The 20,015-nt window shown below is 43.8% G+C and overlaps 1 protein-coding gene across 1 annotated transcript in view; it reads right to left on the minus strand.

Moving 5' to 3' along the window:
* LOC126184352 (cadherin-like and PC-esterase domain-containing protein 1) overlaps positions 1–20,015 on the minus strand; it is a 144,384-nt gene that overhangs the window by 51,670 nt on the left and 72,699 nt on the right. The window contains exon 3 of the mRNA XM_049926731.1: positions 1,462–1,673. Within this exon, the coding sequence (XP_049782688.1) occupies positions 1,462–1,673 (212 nt within the window). The remainder of the gene's footprint in view (positions 1–1,461; positions 1,674–20,015) is intronic.

Consider the following 20,015-nt stretch of genomic DNA (forward strand, 5'->3'; position numbering starts at 1 on the left):
ACGGTTTTCGTTTATAACTTTCGACTCATTCGTTTCCGGTACAGGGATCCCTACTTGAAATTAATGCATTTATCGTTCTCCGTCATCCTAGAGACTCTAACATCATCACGTACATTTACAGACGCTCGCGTCTGTAACTTTGACGCTCTGTAGTCTCGTTTGATGACGTTTCCGCGCTGGGATCCTATTCAAAATACGATGTACTCACTCCCCTCTACAAGTCCTAGAAGTCTGTAACGGGAATTCCCGACCACCCTGTATAGTCTCTTATTCGCAATCCTAGTGGTTTATTCTTCTCTTCCACCCGGTACAGTCAGATTAATGGGACCACCGTCTATGTTCTACGTCAACGTGCAGTAACCACTCACAGACGGTAGGTGGCAGGACTAGCAGTGGGTGGTGTATGAAACATGTATGGGGACGCCGAAACCAGTGCAGTCGTTGTTGCAATGCGGAAACGGAGCGATTTATCTCATATACAAAAGGGCATGACCACTGGCCTTCGGTCCAAGAGTAGAAAGTGACAGGTGGCCTTTTCAGATAAATCACGTTTTGTGCTCCATCGGTGTGAAATGTGTTAAAGGAAACACCCTGCAACAATCGTCGGTAGGGTCCAGGGCGGAAGAGGTAGCGTTGTGGTCTCGGGAACGTCTTCGTGGTATACCTTGAATTACCTCATCATTCTGGGAGACGCAATGGATCAACACAAGTATACATCTGTTCTCGGTGACCGTGTCCAGGCACACATTCATTCTGTTTTTCCTCGGCCCGATAGCATCTACCACCACGACAATGCAACATATAACACAGCTCGGAGTATACGTCCGTGTTTCTAAGAGACTCTCTTTACCACTAAACAGCCAGGATTTAAATCCAATGTAGAGTCTGTGGGGCCACCCGATTTGGCTGTTCGCACCGTAGATCCTCATCCGAGAAACCTAGCGCAGTTGAGCACGGAACTGGAGTCGGCATGGGTCCACATCCCTGTCGGTACCTCTCCCGGCACGTCTCTCAGCTGTCCGCGCTGCAAAAGATGATCATTCACATTTTTGACAGGTGGTCACAGTACTGTGACTGGACAGTGTATTTGACTATATTACGTAAATGAATTAAATAGTATGGGCTAGTAGCATTATACTTATTTGCTGGAATTATTTGGCAGGACGTTATACAGGTTTTAATATTTCGCCATACTTGTAAGTAGCTCCCTTGATTTTTTTTCATTTTTAAGTGTTTCATACACAGAATGTTTGGAAATTGAAAAAAATAATTAGGATTCTCATTTTTTGTTGTTAAGTGAGGCTGGGATAGTACACCAGTTGTTATGTACGTTCCTAGCTCTAATTTATATAGTCTATCGTTTTGGCCACATATGAAACCACTAAAACATTTTATGAACGTGCTGAAAAAATTTATCTGTTTGTGACGTTAGTAGGAGATGTACACTGGTGGAGAGCGCACCTGTTGATGAGGCTGTACAGCGTCCTGTCGAAGACTGGTCGCTGAGGTGGCGCGAGCCAGAACTGCGGGTAGTAGGCGAAGGCCAGCGTGGTGGCGCCTGCGTGGTAGACGCGCATCTCGTGCGTCTTGTCGCCGTCTAATAGGCTGGCGTTGAGCCGCTCCAGCACGTAGTGCAGCATCCCGCGGTTCGTTGAGTCTCCCACGAATAGCAGCTTCACCACCAGAAACAACACGTATCACGCTATTACGTCTTCGTATACGCAGAAGAATAAAGCTCCTGTAAATAGCTTCAAATCTCTCATTACCTAAGGAGTAAGGAACCCTTAGGAAATCGAGAAAGGACGAACCCAAGGACCATTGTCCACGGAAAAATTTGGAAATTTGTGGTAAGAGCCTATAGGACCAAACTGCTGAGGTCATCGGTCCCTTAGCTTACACACTACTTAATCTAACTTAAACTAACTTACGCAAAGGACAACAGGCACTCTTGCCCGAGGGAGGACTCGAACCTCCGACGGGGGGAGCCGCGCGAACCGTGGCAAGACGCCACAGATCGCTAATGTTTGAGAGGAAAAAGGTATGTTTCAAAACAGTAGCAAAAATACAAGCAATGCTTATAGCTTGGCTTGACAGCAAACATTACTTTGAAACTGTGACGTCAGAAACGGAATAGAACGTTAAAAAGTTGACTGGAAGCTAGATCAGTAAACAAAAATTAGCAGCCAGAAAATTACGTACGCTAATATGAGATGTGCGATATTTAAACATTTTGCATTGCGTTTACAAGGAGTAAACATACATACGTGGTATAGTGAAAATAAGTAAAAACATAAGGGAACCGCGGATGCAAATCGGAGAATGGTGTTCGACGGAAACGGATCGCTTATTAAAGAACATTTATAACAGCAGCTTACGGTGTTACGTGATGTCATTCCTAAACTTAAAAACGTAGAAAGGTGAAATAATGACGAAATCATTATCTGTTATTCCGACAGCATATAAACACGTTTCGAAAAATTCTACCATCGAGCAGCAAAAGCACTTTTGCGTGTATTATTTCAGTCATAATGGTGATGAACACACCGATTTAAAATTAGTAGAAAGATAAATTAACTAACGTGATACAACTTCGTTGATGAAATGGTTCCATTAGTGATAGTTAGTTTAGGGTCTAACCCAGCCTTCAGGAAACTGCATAATTTTCTCATGGGGAAAGATGAGAAAAACCGGTCGTACGCTTCCCTTGTTAGAGGGGAACGTGTCTGGCGAACCTGAGACCTTTCAGTTTGCGCCTGGTCAGCGCGAGCTGTCCTATATAACCATAATAACCAGAAACGCTGAACAAGTTTCAGTGAACACGGTACAACGCGACGATCCAACTTTGTATGCGACAGACATGATTTGTGCCTAACTACCTCGGTATCTTTAAAAAAAAAAAAAAAAAAAAAAAAAACTTACACTACACGCCAGCAGCATGTCGAGCCGACATTTTCTTCAACACTAATTATTGTCAGTTGCAAGTTGTATGAAAACAGTAATATACACACATATAAAGAAGTTTTTCATCACACCGGTTTCCACTACTATAGACTTTGTATTTCGATATTGTATCACAGACACAGTCATTTTGACTGTTCAGAGATGTCACTAAACTCGCATAAAGATGTAAACAACCATGCAAAAGCAGCGCCTATCAGACGGAGAGGGTTCGACAGCCGATCAGTTCCAATCATTCCACCAGGAAGGAGGTACACCGCTCGTGTGTCTATAGTTCAACCAGGCCTAGACGGTGAATACCGAAGTTAGACCGCGGTCGCATTGTTACTTAGTGAGAGGAAGGGCTCTCAACAAGGAGATTTCCAGTCGTCTCGGAATGAACCCAATGGCTCAAATGGCTCTAAGCACTATGGGACACAACATCTGAGGTCATCAGTCCCCTAGACTTAGAACTACTTAAACTTAACGAACCTAAGAACGCCGGCCGGAGTGGCCTAGCGGTTCTAGGCGCTACAGTCTGGAACCGCGCGACCACTACTGTCGCAGGTTCGAATCCTGACTCGGACATGGATGTGTGTGATGTCATTAGGTTGGTTAGATTTAAGTAGTTCTAAGTTCTAGGGGACTGATGACCTCAGAAGTTAAGTCCCATAGTGCTCAGAACCATTTGAACCATTTTAACCTAAGAACATCACACACATCCATGCCCAAGGCAGGATTCGAACCTGCGACCGTACCAGCAGCGCGGTTCCGGACTGAAGAGTGAACCAAAGCGATGTTGTTTGGACATGGAGGAGTTACAGAGAGACAGTAACTGTCGATGACATACCTTGGTCAGGCCGCCCAAAGAGTACTACTGCAGTGGATGACCGCTACCTACGGATTATGGCTAGGAGGAACCCTGACAGCAACGCCACCGTGTTGAATAACGCTTTTCGTGCAGCCACAGGACGTCGTGTTATGACTCAAACTGTGCGCAATAGACTGCACGATACGCAACTTCACTCCCGACGACCATTGCGAGATCCATCTTTGCAACCACGACACCATGCAGCGCGGTACAGATGGGCCCAACAACATGCTGTATGGACCGCTGGGGATTGGCATCACGTTCTCCACACCGATGAGTGTGGCATATGCCTTCAATAAGAATATCGTCGGTGACGTGTTCGGAGGTAACTCGGTCAGGCTGAACGCCTTAGACACACTGTCCAGCGAGTTCAGCAAGGTGGAGGTATCCTGCTGTTTTGGAGTGGCACTCTGTGGGGCCGACGTACGCCGCTAATGGTAATGGAAGGCACCGTAATGGCTGTACGATACGTGAATGCCATCTTCCCACCGATAGTGCAGCCGTATCGACAGCATACTGGTGAGGTATTCGTCTTCATGGATGAATATTCGAGCCGCCATTGTGCACATCTAGTGAATGACTTCCTTCAGGATAACGACATGGCTCGACTAGAGTGTCCAGCATGTTCTCCAGACATGAACCCTATCGAATATGCCTGGGACAATTGAAAAGGGCTGTTACTGGACGACGTGACCCACCAACCACTCTGAGGGATCTACGCCGAATCGCCGTTGAGGAGTGGGACAATCGGGACCAACACTGCCTTGATGAGCTTGTGTATAGTATGCACGACGAATACAGACATGCATCAATGCAAAAGCACGTGCTACTGGGTGTTTGAGGTACCTGTGTGTACAGCAATCTGGACCACCACCTCTGAAGGTCTCGCTGTATGGTGGTTTTCATGAGCAATAAAAAGGGCGGAAATGATGTTTATGTTCATCTCTATTCCCATTTTTTGTACAGGTTCCGAGGCTCTAGGGACAGAGGTGATGCAAAACTTTTTTTTGATATGTGTAGAATAAGACATCTGATTAAAAAGATACCCTCAGTCGAGCTTTAATTTGAAAGACAATCCTGCGAAACGGTCTTCATCTCGATCTTTAATTTGTAGGAAAAGTCTAAAAACCAGAATAAAGTGTAATATTGAAATGGTATTAGCTATGAGCATCGTACAAGTGAGGTGATACAATAGAGTGAATGCAGCGGACCGAGTCCCAGAACCACAGCTAACACAGAGGCGTTGATATGGTAGAGATGTGTTTCTAAGTCAATATGTGGCTGGTACGGTTGCTCGGCGTGGACGCTTTTCTAAATCGGACACCGCTATCGTTAGTGTGCAATGTGGAGGAAGCAAATGCCGGATCTCCAGAGCACGTGCTAAGGTCGATTTCCTGAGTGGTCGATATCTCGTAGCCCTCTACGATATCGAAGATAACTTATTGTATTACATTTAGTAACTGTATTAATTTTAATATATATCTATGTGTACTATAATACGAGGGTTGAATGAAAAGTAATGCCTCCACCATCGTTAATTGAGATTGGATGGGAATATTTTAATTAATCAAACGCAGAAATAATCCTTAGAATGTGATCTTTAATTACCAATGTTCACTTTTCCACATAGTCACCAGATAATTGGATACATTTCTGCCAATGATGAACAAGTTTTCTGAAGGGGTCACCGAAGAAGTCGATATTCTGTTTCCGCAACCACATCTCACAGTTCTCTTAATGACTTCATCAGAAGCATAATGATGTCACCGCAGATAGTCTTTCATTATCGGGAACAGATGGAAGGCAGACGGTGCTAAATCTGGACTGTATGGAGGATGCCGTACGGTGGTGAGATTCAGTCTCTGGCGTTCTGCTGTTGTGCTTCGTGAAGTGTATGGTTTGGCATTGTCACGCTGCAGGATAACATTTCCCTTTTCCTTTCGGACCCTTGTTAGCCGTCGTTACAGAGTTCGCAGCGCCGTGATGTAACGCTCTGAATTTATTGTTGTTCCACGATCAAGGAAATCAACATGGATAACACCATCTGCGTCCCAGAACACTGTGGCCATGATTTTTCCAGCTGAGGGCTGCGTCTTGATTTTCTTTTTCAGGGTCGAGTCTTTGTGTCGATATTTCATAGACTGACGTTTCAAATCCGGGTCGTAGTGGTGTACCCACGTTTCGTTTCCTGTCATAATTGAATGGAGGAAGCCGTCAACTTCATTCTCGTAACGAGAGAAGAGTCCCTCGCAAATTTCAAGTCTGTGAGCTTTCATTTCAGGAGTCAGCATCCGGGGTACCCATAGTGCACAGATCTTCCAATTGCTAAGCAAAGCAATAATGTGAGCCACACATTCTTGTGAAATGCCGATTGTGCTTGCAGTTTCCCTCTGAGTGATACGACGATCGTTCTGAATCAATCTGTCAACATTTTGCTTGTGAAACTCGGTGGTTGCTGTCACAAAATGCTCAACTCTTTGTTTGTCACGCAGGTCAGATGTTACCGCCTCAACATCTTTAAACTTACTTACATCTACATCTACATCTACATCTACATGATTACTCTGCAATTCACATTTAAGTGCTTGGCAGAGGGTTCATCGAACCACAATCATATTATCTCTCTACCATTCCACTCCCGAACAGCGCACGGGAAAAACGAACACCTAAACCTTTCTGTTCGAGCTCTGATTTCTCTTATTTTATTTTGATGATCATTCCTACTTATGTAGGTTGGGCTCAACAAAATATTTTCGCATTCGGAAGAGAAAGTAGGTGACTGAAATTTCGTAAATAGATCTCGCCGAGACGAAAAACGTCTTTGCTTTAATGACCTCCATCCCAACTCGCGTATCATATCTGCCACACTCTCTCCCCTATTATGTGATAATACAAAACGAGCTGCCTTTTTTGCACCCTTTCGATGTCCTCCGTCAATCCCACCTGGTAAGGATCCCACACCGCGCAGCAATATTCTAACAGAGGACGAACGAGTGTGGTGTAAGCTGTCTCTTTAGTGGACTTGTTGCATCTTCTAAGTGTCCTGCCAATGAAACGCAACCATTGGCTCGCCTTCCCCACAATATTATCTATGTGGTCTTCCCAACTGAAGTTCGTTATTTTGAACACCCAGGTACTTAGTTGAATTGACAGCCATGAGAATTGTACTATTTATCGAGTAATCGAATTCCAACGGATTTCTTTTGGAACTCATGTGGATCACCTCACACTTTTCGTTATTTAGCGTCAACTGCCACCTGTCACACCATACAGCAATCTTTTCTAGGTCGCTCTGCAACTAATACTGGTCTTCGGATGACCTTACTAGACGGTAAATTACAGCATCATCTACGAACAACCTAAGAGAGCTGCTCAGATTGTCCCCAGGTCATTTATATAGATCAGGAACAGCAGAGGTCCCAGGACGCTTCCCTGGGGAACACCTGATATCACTTCAGTTTTACTCGATGATTTGCCGTCTATTACTACGAACTGCGATCTTCCTGACAGGAAATCACGAATCCAGTCGCACAACTGAGACGATACCCCATAGGCCCGCAGCTTGATTAGAAGTCGCTTGTGAGGAACGGTGTCAAAAGCTTTCGGGAAATCTAGAAACACGGAATCAACTTGATATCCCCTGTCGATAGCGGCCATTACTTCGTGCGAGTAAAGAGCTAGCTGCGTTGCACAAGAACGATGTTTTCTGAAACCATGCTGATTACGTGTCAATAGATCGTTCCCTTCGAGGTGATTCATAATGTTTGAATACAGTATATGCTCCAAAACCCTACTGCAAACCGACGTCATTGATATAGGTCTGTAGTTAGATGGATTACTCCTACTACCATTCTTAAACACTGGTGCGACCTGCGCAATTTTCCAATCTGTAGGTACAGATCTATCGGTGAGCGAGCGGTTGTATATGATTGCTAAGTAGGGAGCTATTGTATCAGCGTAATCTGAAAGGAACCTAATCGGTATACAATCTTGACCTGAAGACGTGCCCGTATCAAGCGATTTGAGTTGCTTCGCAACCCCTAAGGTATCTACTTCTAAGAATCTCATGCTAGCAGCTGTTTGTGTTTCAAATTCTGGAGTATTCCATTCATCTTCCCTGGTGAAGGAATTTCGGAAAACTGCGTTCAATAACTCCGCTTTAGCGGCACAGTCGTCGGTAACAGTACCATCGGCACTGCGCAGCGAAGGTATTGACTGCGTCTTGCCGCTTTTGTACTTTACATACGACCAGAATTTCTTCGGATTTTCTACCAAATTTTGAGACAATGTATCGTTGTGGAACCTATTAAAGGCATCTCACATTGAAGTCCGAGCCAAATTTCGCGCGTCTGTGAATGTTAGCCAGTCTTCGAGATTTCGCGTTTTTCTGAACTTCGCATGCTTTTTCCGTTGCCTCTGCAACAGCGTTCGGACCTGTTTTGTGTACCACGGGGGATCAGTTCCATCTCTGACCAGTTTATGAGGTATGAATCTCTCAATTGCTGTTGCTACTATATCTTTGAATTTGAGCCACATCTCGTCTACATTTGCATAGTCAGTTGAGAAGGAATGGAGATTGTCTCTTAGGAAGGCTTCTAGTGACACTTTATCCGCTATTTTAAGTAAAATTATTTTGCGTTTGTTTCTGGAGGATTTGGAAGAAACGGTATTGAGCCTAGCTACAACGACCTTGTGATCACTAATCCCTGTATCAGTCATGATGCTCTCTATTAGCTCTGGATTGTTTGTGGCTAAGAGGTCAAGTGTGTTTTCGCAACCATTTACAATTCGCGTGGGTTCGTGGACTAACTGCTCTAAATAATTTTCGGAGAAAGCACTTAGGACAATCTCGGAAGATGTTTTAGCCTACCACCGGTTTTGAACAAGTATTTTTGCCAACATATCGACGGAAGGTGGAAGTCCCCACCAACTATAACCGTATGAGTGGGGTATTTATTTGTTACGAGACTCAAATTTTCTCTGATCTGTTCCGCAACTATATCATCGGAATCTGGGGGATTGTAGAAGGAGGCAATTATTAACTTAGTTCGGCTGTTAAGTATAACCTCCACCCATACAAATTCGCACGGAGTATCTACTTCCACTTCACTACAAGATAAACCACTACTGACAGACACAAACACTCCACCACCAATTCTGCCTAATCTATCTTTCCTGAACACCGTCTAAGACTTCGTAAAAATTTCTGCAGAACTTATTTCAGGCTTTAGCCAGCATTCTGTACCTATAACGATTTCAGCTTCTGTGCTTTCTATTAGCGCTTGAAGCTCAGGGACTTTCCTCTAGAGACTCCCACCCGAGTTCCTGAAGCATTTCCGTAACAATCGCGTGATGATCAAACCTACCAGTAAAAAATCTATCAGCCCTCCTCTGAATTTCTTCTATGTCCACCCTCAATCCGACCTGATAGGGATCACAAACGCTCGAGCAGTACTCAAGAATAGGTCTTATTAGTGTTTTATAAGCGGTCTCCTTTACAGATGAACATCTTCCCACAATTCTACCAATGAACCGAAGACGACTATCCGCCTTCCTCACAACTGCCATTACATGCTTGTCCCACTTCATATCGCTCTGCAATGTTAAGCCCAAATATTTAATCGACGTGATTGTGTCAATCGCTACACTACTAATGGAGTATTCAAACATTACAGGATTCTTTCTCCTATTCATCTGCATTAATTTACATTTATCTATATTTAGAGTTAGCTGCAATTCTTTACACCAATCACAAATCCTGTCCAAGTCATCTTCTATCCTCCAACAGTCACTCAACGGCGACACCTTCCCGTACACCACAGCATCATCGGCAAACAGGCGCACATTGCTGTCCACCCTATCCAAAAGATCATTTATGTTGATAGAAAACAACAGCGGACCTACCACACTTCCCTGGGGCACTCCAGATGATACCCTCACCTCCGATGAACACTCACCATCGAGGACAATGTACTGGGTTCTATTACTTAAGAAGTCTTCGAGCCACTTACATACTTGGGAACCAATCCCATATTCTCGTACCTTAGTTAGGAGTCTGCAGTGGGGCACCGAGTCAAACGCTTTCCGTAAGTCAAGGAATATGGCATCCGTCTGATACACTTCATCCACGGTTCACAAGATATCATATGAAAAAAGGGCGAGTTGCGTCTCGCAGGAGCGATGCTTTCTAAAGCCGTGCTGATGCATGGGCAGCAACTTCTCTGTCTCAAGGAAATTCATTATATTCGAACTGAGAATATGTTCGAGAATCCTGCAACAAACAGATGTTAAGGATATTGGTCTGTAATTTTGAGGATCCGTCCTTCTACCCTTCTTATATACAGGCGTCACCTGCGCTTTTTTCCAGTCGCTTGGGACTTTCCGTTGGGCAAGAGATTCGCGATAAATGCAAGCTAAGTAAGGAGCCAATGCATTAGAGTACTCTCTGTAAAACCGATTGGAATCCCATCAGGACCTGGCGATTTATTTATTTTCAACCCATTCAGCTGCTTCACAACCCCAGGGATGTCTATCACTATGTCCTCCATACGGGAATCTGTACGAGACTCAAACGGCGGTATGTTTGTACGATCCTCCTGCGTGAAAGATTTCTCAGATGCTAAATTTAAAATTTCAGCTTTCGTTTTCTGTCTTCCGTTGCCAGGCCAGACTGAAGCCTTCGACCCGCTTACCGATTTTACGTAAGACCAGAATTTCCTTGGGTTTTCAGCAAGATCTTTTGCTAAGGTATGACGGTAGAAGTGGTTGAATGCTTCACGCATCGCTCTTTTTACATCAGCACGAATCTCTACTAAGTTTTGCCTGTCCTCATCCTCCCGATCTTTCTTGTACCGCGAGTGCAACTGCCTTTGCTTCCTGAGCATTCTCCGAATTGCGCTGTTAAACCACGGTGGGTTTTTTCCGTCCATAACCCACTTCTTCGGCACATACTTGTCCAATGCGTGATTTACAATGTGTTTAAAATTTGCCCATAATTCTTCCACGTCCATCGTACCGGAAGTAAATGAAGTCGATTCATTTACTAAGTGGGATGGTAACAACTGCTTATCTGCTCTTTCTAGTAAGAATACTCTCCTAGCCTTCTTGACCGACTTTTTAACTTTCGTAACCATAGTCGTAATGACAACATCATGATCACTAATCCCTGTCTCAACACTGACACCCTCGATGAGGTCTGGTCTGTTCGTGGCTACTTGCCCAACGACGCACAGTACTCACATCAACACAATCACCATAAACTGCTTTCAATCTCTGATGACTCTCCTGTGGGGTGGCACATTCTACTGTCAAGAATTCAATGACTGCACTTTGCTTAAGTCGCAATGACCGGCCGCCTGCGCAGGGTTCCATACTTTACACTGTAACAACACAACCGTTCAATGCTAAGGCTTCCCGCCAACTGGAGATGTAGAGAAGAGGCTAGGGAACAAGCCAGTACCTGCCGCATACCAATGCTTTTCAGTCAAACCTCGTATGATATTGTTTACTACTACCATAAGACAAAAACTAAGGAATTTGCTTGAAAAAAATCTATGTTGGCATCAAAATCTTCTCTCCGATCGAACACTAGTTTCGGGCAAATAAATCGTTCGTGCTACGAAATTATCAGTGACTGCAACATTCTTTTCTCATAATTTCACGAATCAGTTCTCTTTGACACAATATTCATAGCTATTTAAGGGAGTTTCAGCAGTACTGCTAGTACGATCTACATGTCGCTGCGCATTAGCTCAGCGTCATTACCTACTGAGATCTGGACTTGTTTCCACCAGAATGTCGCTATCGAAAATTACTCATACTTCTGGCACATGATTCATCTAGCCAGTAATAGTTGGTGGACAAGTTTTTATTTTCCGGAGATATTGTAGTCGCCGCAGAATACACTTAAACAGCTCACCCTCGGCGTCGCAACTGTCGCATGTTCTACATTGACCTTATGAGTCAATGATTGGTCAAAGCAAATGTATTTTAGGTGCATATGACATACACTTAGATATGTGAAATACCAGTTTATATTTATTTCAAATTACCCGTGAAGGTGTTAGAATATAATTAAACTACCGCCTAATATGACATAGTCCAGTCAACGAAGGAAAGGGAAAGAATTGCGTGGTCGCAAATTTTTGTACATTGTTAGGAGGGCATGTGACGAACAACTTTCTGAAAATCCTGACCGGTGGGGTGTGAGCGTTCGTGTGAGGAGGATGGGGTTCAAGGTCACTTCTTAAAGCATTTCTTGAATGTCCCGAAAACCGCGGCTCCTACCGGAAGTGTTTCCCAAGACAAACTTTAACTGCAATAAACTGCCTATAAAAAACTCCTATTCCTTTTTTTCTCTAGGACTAATAGTTTCCGTGTTGCAAAGCGACAAAAAAATCGCATTTTATTAAAAGTAGTTAGTTAATGGTACAAAACTAACGTTCACTGTTAAATGAAGTGGGTTAAGCACACATATTAAATGTGTGTACCACTTATAGCCGCAGCAGAGCCGAGTTAAGGGATAAATTGTGTTCTGGGGTGTAACAGGGCATAGGAGGTGTGGCTGGATAGTAGAAGTGAGAGGGAAGGTATGCCACCAGGTTGTGGTCATGCATTTCCCTCCTTCATAGTTATGCAAACTGAAGAGCAAGCACATGATTTCAGACACTGCCTACCCCACAACGTCACAAAATGGAGCTACAGGATGTTTCACAACGTTATACTGACCCTCTGGAGTGCGTCTTGTTAACCACAGGCGACGAAGTTTGCAGGCATGACGTGGGAAGTTTATTTTCCGCAAGAAGTGCATTAACATTGCATGGAAGACAGATGAGCTACTGATATTACTAACGCAAGAAATAACTATGGACAGAATCATCGTACATTTCTGCATACTGTTCTACACTACTAGAGAGGAAATAGTAGCTGTATCGTTTTTCCGGATAAAGCAACTTCTTTCATCAAAAGCGCTGCTCGATTTTCAGTTCATAAACAGACTAAATGTTCGCAGCATTTCCTGCGCAATTCTCTTACACGATAAGAAAAAAAAAAAAAAAATAACTTCTCTGCTCTCGTGTTTTTATATTTGAGTTACTTTCAGTTAATTAAATCAGTACTAATTTGATGTCGATAAGTGAGATTTTATGTAAAATATGCTTCTATAAGCAATGGACGAGAAGCGTGTAATTTGTTTTATGTTGTCAGTGACCTTTGGTGTGTTGGTCAGACAGGAACTGGATAGGTAAGTGTGCTGCTGACTACCGTTGTCAGCATATTGTGTAGCCTCGTAAGTGTTTTGTAGTCGCTTGATGGTGAATTAGTGATTTATCAGGAAGATACTTCCCTTCACTGAACATTAATTACGTTACTGGCAGAGTGCATACATCCCCTACACTCTGAAATAACTGGCACTTGTAGAGTAGGCTGCACTCACTGGAGCCACTTACCACACATGTACACTGTATCTTTCAAGGTAGGTGTCAATATATCTGATGCAATGAGACTGATCAAGTCTAGAACAGCAATCTGCTGTATTCCGTTGCCTGACTTACGATGGAATATCTGACGTTTCATAATACCTTTGTGACCTTCTTGTGTTGCAGAGTGAGACCATATAAGCCTTTGGGCCTCTTCAGATGTTGGGAGAGCTGAGGCTAGGGTGATACATTTAACACCTCTCATGAACTGAAACGCATTCCAACCAATGATAGTGGAGACAATGAAATTGAGATTTTCTAATACATTATTGAAAGCGTGTCGCACTTGGGACAGGCTCTTCAGTGTGATAGACAGCTGACAGCTTTAGCTGTTCAATATTTTTACATAATAGTTGACTTAGCAACAGCAACTTAGCACTCATTTAATAAATTGAAAATAACTCCACTATTTAAATACGAGCTCAGTGAAGTTATTTTGTTTACTCACATAAAATAACTGGACAGGAAATACACTGAGGTGACTAAAGTCAGTCGGCCGCAGTGGCCATGCGGTTCTAGGCGCTACAGTCTGGAACTGCGCGACCGCTACGGTCGCGCGGTTCGAATCCTGCCTCGGGCATGGATGTGTGTGATGTCCTTAGGTTAGTTAGGTTTAAGTAGTTCTAAGTTCTAGGGGACTGATGACCTCAGAAGTTAAGTCCCATAGTGCTCAGAGCCATTTGAACCATTTGAACCATTTGACTAAAGTCATGGGATACCGCCTATTTTCATGTCGGAATTCCTTTTGCCCGGCGTAGGGCAGCAACGCGACGCTGCACGGGCTCTACAAGTCGTTGGAAATCCCCTGCAGAAATACTGAGTCATACTGCCTCTATAGCCGTCCGTAATTGCGAAAGTGTTGCCGGTGCAGGGTTTTGGACACGAACTGACTTCTCCATTACGTCCCGTAAATTTTCAATGGGAGTCATATCGGGCGACCTGGGTGGCCGAACGATTTGCTCGATTTCTCCAGCATGTTCTTCACACCAATCGTGAACAGTTGTCTGCGCCACACTCGAACCCTGCCATCAGATCTTACTATCTGAAATAGGGGCTCATCTGAGCAGGCCACGGTTTTCCAGTCGTCTAGGATCCAGGCGATACGATCAAGAGCCCACGAGCGGCGCTGCAGGCGATGTCATGCTGTTAGCAGAGGCACAGCATCGGTCGACTTGCTGCCATAACCAATTCACGCAAAATTTGGCCGCACTGCCCTGACGAATACGTATGTCGTACGCCTCACATTGATTTATGTGGCTATTTCACGCAGTGCTGCGTGTTTGTTAGCACCGACAACTCTATGCAAACTCAGGTCCTTTCTGTCTTTAAGGGAAGGCCGTTGGCCACTGTTTTGTCCGTGATGAGAGGTAATGGCTCAAATTTGATATTCTCGGCACTTGACAGTGTGAATGTCGGAATATTGAATTCCGTAACATTTCCCGTAAAGGAATGTCCAAATCCGTTGGAATTCGATTACTCGATAAATAGTACAATTCTCAAGGCTGTCAATTCAACTAAGTACCTGGGTGTTAAAATTACGAACTTCAGTTGGAAAGACCACATAGATAATACTGTGGGGAAGGCGAGCCAAAGGTTGCGTTTCATTGGCAGGACACTTAGAAGATGCAACAAGTCCACTAAAGAGACAGCTGACACTACACTCGTTCGTCCTCTGTTAGAATATTGCTGCGCGGTGTGGGATCCTTACTAGGTGGGATTGACGGAGGACATCGAAAGGGTGCAAAAAAGGGCAGCTCGTTTTGTATTATCACGTAATTGCGGAGAGAGTGTGGCAGATACGATACACGAGTTGGGATGGAAGTCATTAAAGCAAAGACGTTTTTCGTCTCGGCGAGATCTATTCACGAAATTTCAGTCACCAACTTTCTCTTCCGAATGCGAAAATATTTTGTTGACCCCAACCTACATAGGTAGGAATGATCATCAAAATAAAATAAGAGAAATCAGAGCTCGAACAGAAAGGTTTAGGTGTTCGTTATTCCCACGCGCTGTTCGGGAGTGGAATGGTAGAGAGATAGTATAATTGTGGTTCGATGAACCCACTGCCAAGCACTTAAATGTGAATTGCAGAGTAATCATGTAGATGTAGATGTAGGTGTAGATGTAGATGCGTCTAGCTCAAATTACTAGTCAGTGTTCAAAGTCTGTTAATTCCCGTCTTGCGACCATATTCACGTCGGAAACCTTTTCACATGAATCACCTGAATACAAATGACTGCTCCGCCTATGTAGTGCCCTTTTATAACTTGTGAATACGATACGATATTTCTTACAGGAAATTTAATACAGTTTAATTTTGTGCTGAGAAACACTGTCGCTAAGCCGCGGTTTTGGAGATGTTCAAGAAATACGTAAAAATTGAAATTTAAACACACCCCACCCCAACGCTCACATCCCACGTGTCAGCAGTTTCTAATATGCTGTCCATGACACTCACTCTTACCACTGCACAAAAGCCTGTGACAGCAGGATTTTTTCCCCGACTGGTCCTCTTTTGGTCCTCGTTGACTGGGTTACAATAGAAAGAAACGCGATAGAACAAAAGGAAACTCTATCTGAATGTGAGGAAAGCTCTTCTTATGTATCGTAACACATCAGAGTACAGAAGTGGTGGCCTAAAGCATGTACTGACTCAAAATGCACTGCAAACTGCTGCAAAAATGTCTGTGAAGGTTGTGCGATGAGAGCAACCTAGACAGATACAAGTAAACAATCGTCAGATAAACAATATCCCTATTATTTCTATGTGTGTATTTCGACCTGGGAGAGATCTAGCCAAATTGAACATATTTTATTACACTGAATGTGGTATTTCAATTCGTTTGTGAAATTTACATAACCTGACAAATTACAGTCCCTTGCTGGTACAGCTTTTCCAGGTAATTCATGAGAAGTAGGGCTAAGGAAATGAAGATCATAAACTCTAAATAAATTAGTGGAGTCTTTGAATGGAAACACCTCTCACCCTAGTGACGCACCAACGCAAAGAACAGTTTTCCTCGTATGTCTCATGGAACAGTTCCACGGATCCTGTGGCCGTATAAAGGCCACCTCCAATGTAAAGTACATGAACAGTAAATTCAGTAATTTTTGTTCCAGCTGGTATGAGACTTACTTTTATATTGGAGATCAAAGGAATAAACAGATATTCCATGAAATAAGGAACGTATAAACCTAAATATTGGGAAACCTACAGTTCAGATACACATTGACGGAAAAAAAATCGCAATACCAAAGAATAATGAATGAAGAGAATTGAAGTTTTGGGAATGCATTTGTCTAGACAAGGTATTTAAGAGATTAGTACCGCAAGATCACAGGTTAATATAAGAGTGAGGTAAGTCATTGCAAATGTGAAACGATGGTACATTAACAATCGGTGTAACCACCAGAATAAGAATGCAAGCTTGCATTGTGTTGTACAGGTGTCGGATGTCAGTATGTGGGATGGAGTTCCACGCATGTTACACTTGGTCAGTCACTACAGGGAGGGTTAATGCTGTTTGCGGATGACGTTGGAGTTGTCGTCCAATGATCTCCCGTATGTTCTCCTTTGGGGACAGACCTGGTGATCGAGCAGGCCAAGGAGACACGTCGGAACTCTGTGTAGCATGTTTGGTCACAATGGTGTTATGTGTGCGAGCGTTATCCTGTTAGAAAACACCCCATGGAGTGCTGTTCATGAATGGAGCACAACAGCTCAAATCACTGATTGACGTACGAATATGCAGTCAGGTTGCGTGGTATAAAAACGAGAGTGCTCTTACAGTCATACTAAATCGCACCCCAGACCATAACCCAAGTGTACGTCTAGTGAGCCTAGCAGGCAGACAGGCTGGTTGTAGGTCCTCAACTGGTCTTCTCCTAACCACCACACGGCCATCACTGGCACTGAGGGAGAACCGCTTTCATCACAAAACACAAAAGACGTACACCCTGCTTCCAACGAGCTCTCGTTTGACCCCACTGAAGTCGTAAATGGCGGTGGTTTGGGGTCAGTGGATGTCACGCTTCAGGGCGTCTGTCTCGGAGCTATTCTTGAAGTAACCGATTTGTAACAGTTCGTTGTGCACTGTGGAGCCAACTGCTGCTAAAACTGCTTCTGCAGATGCAGTGCGATGCGCCAGAGCCATATATTGTTGTCAGTGGTACAGGCAACCCGCTCTTCAACCAATCTACAAAGTAAATTAGATGAAAAACAAGAAACAGATAGTGGGCATATGTATACACTGAATTTAAAACTTTTTAAAGATGAAAAATGAACTTGAAGTTTTGAGATGTACCATAAATGACTTACTGCACTGGTAGTTAAAAACAGTAATAACAAAAGGTAAAATGAAACATAAGAAAGCCGGCCGGGGTGGCCGAGCGGTTATAGGCGCTACAGTCTGGAACCGCACGAGCGCTACGGTCGCTGGTTCGAATACTGCCTCGGACATAGATGTGTGTGATGTCCTTAGGTTAGATCTAAGTTCCAGGGGACTGATGACCCTAGAAGTTAAGTCCCATAGTGCTCAGACCCATTTGAACCATTTGAAACACAAGAAACGCACACTTAATACATTTAAAACCTGTTGCCGGAACATTGATATTTTAAAGAAGCACTTGCTTGGCACTACAAACAGGAGGGATCTTCCATGGGATAGGGAGTCAGTTCTTGAAGGGGAAAAGTTTGACCAGTGAAGAGGGTAGGAATGTGGTGGTATAAGGACAGAGGACTGGTGCATTGCAGCCTTGGGGTAAGAGTAGCTACTGGAACAGAAGAGGGATAGGAGTAGAGGGGAGAATTCGTGACGCTAATAGTTATTGGGAAAAGAGAGTTGTGTGGAAAGAAGGACCGAAGGGGAAAAGGGGGGGGGGTGAGAAAATGTGGAGAACGGAGGGAGAAGAAGCCCTGATAAGTTGGATTGGGTGAGGTGGACCTATAGCTGGGAGGATTGGTAAATGTCGGGCCAGAGTTCAGGATCTGGGAGGGGGAGATGGTTGAAGTTTCGTTGGCAGAGCATGTAGAGGGTGGGTAAGTGGAGGGTTGATGTGAGGTGTTGGTAAAGGTGCGGTAGCATATGAGGATTGGAAAGTGGAGGGGAAAGGATAGGATTATTTGAGACCAGTTTGCAGATGGTGTAGATTGCTTGGTGGTGTTTAGTGTGAGTGATGAGAGACGGGAATGTGGTGAGTTGCTAAAGGATCCTTGTGTGGGTAGGTAAAGGGATGTAGAAAGTGAGATGAAGTGCATGGAGTTCGAGGATCTGGAAGGTTTTATAGAACTTGGGATGGGCAAATATCTATGCAACACTTGCATAGCAAGGGATGGGTTGGATTAGGGATTTGTACAGGTGGAGGGCAGTGGGGGCTGTAGTCCCCATGTTCGCTCAGTTAGTAGTTTTAATCTAATGTAGGTGTTCTGTTGGAGTTTAGCAGGGAGTTTTACACATTAGTTGCCAGTCAGGTTAGTTCAGGGTATATTAGTGTTAGTTAGCTGGATGGGACGGCCATAAAGATGACGTAGAAGTCATGGAGACGGAAGGTGCGGATGGTGTGTCCTATAATTATTGCATGAGTTTTGGAGGATTTAATCTTAAGGAGCCATTTTTTACACCAGGAGTTAAACAGATTAAGGTGGACCTGAAGGGATCGTTGGGATTTCTGGAGCGTAGAACAGAGGGCAAGGAAAGCGGTGTCATCAGCATACTGAAGGAGGTGGTCTGGTTATATCGGCAGTGTAAAAGACGTAAAGGATAGGGGAGAGAACGGAACCTTGGGGCACTCCTGCAGTGGGATGGAAGGCGCGGGAATTCGTGTTGTTAACAATGACATAGAATGGGTGATTGGTGAGAAAGGATGCAATAAGGCGGACATAGTTGACTGGAAGTGCATAAGTTTGCAGTTTGAAAAGGAGACCGGTATCCGGTACGCAGTAGTATGCTTTCTCTAGGTCAAGGGAGAGATAGATGACGGATTTACGATCGTTGAGCTGTTGGGATAGGAGACGTGTGAGGTTCAGGAGTTGAACCATCAGCAGCGCTAACGACCGTTACAGCGTGTATTTAAAGCAAACTTCAGTCATCATCTTTCAGATGTAGGAACATGCCTACCAACTTTCGTTTATGTCTCATAACTCTTTCTTGGTGTTGAGTTTTTTCCCGTCAGTGTCTTATACTGTCTGCTTTGGAAAAACATCAATGTCACCATTGTCATCTACGGCACAAAGTAGCCATGGAATCATTTTCTGCAAAAATAAAAAAAAAATCATATTCACGCAATAGGCATTCTTTTTGAAAACTACAACTGGTAACACGTTCGTAACATCGGAAGCTGACAACGCAGAGAACTCTCACCGGTGTTTCACGAATTGTCTGCTGACTTTAATTACCGTTGTTACCTCCACGAAAGAGATCTGTATTCAGCTCTCCCTCTAAAAAATTTTAGACATAAAAATATGGTTTCAATTTAATTACATTTCAGCTGCGAAGAGACTTCCTCAATGAATACGGCCCTCGGCTGGTATTAATTAATACTTGACGCGTAATTATTTTTGGCTGTAATGTATCTGCGCGGGGTAGCGACACAGATGTGGCCGAAATACGTCGGCCAACAAACTTTCTCTCTAAAGGAAAAAAAAAGTTAGCTCTGGAACTCCTGCTGCAAGTTTTTGGGAGTTCATTTCCAGATGTCGTATTTCATAAATCACTTCAGTATTTAATAAAGTG

This window comes from Schistocerca cancellata, chromosome 4, assembly GCF_023864275.1.
Source record: "Schistocerca cancellata isolate TAMUIC-IGC-003103 chromosome 4, iqSchCanc2.1, whole genome shotgun sequence".
Lineage (NCBI taxonomy): Eukaryota > Metazoa > Arthropoda > Insecta > Orthoptera > Acrididae > Schistocerca > Schistocerca cancellata.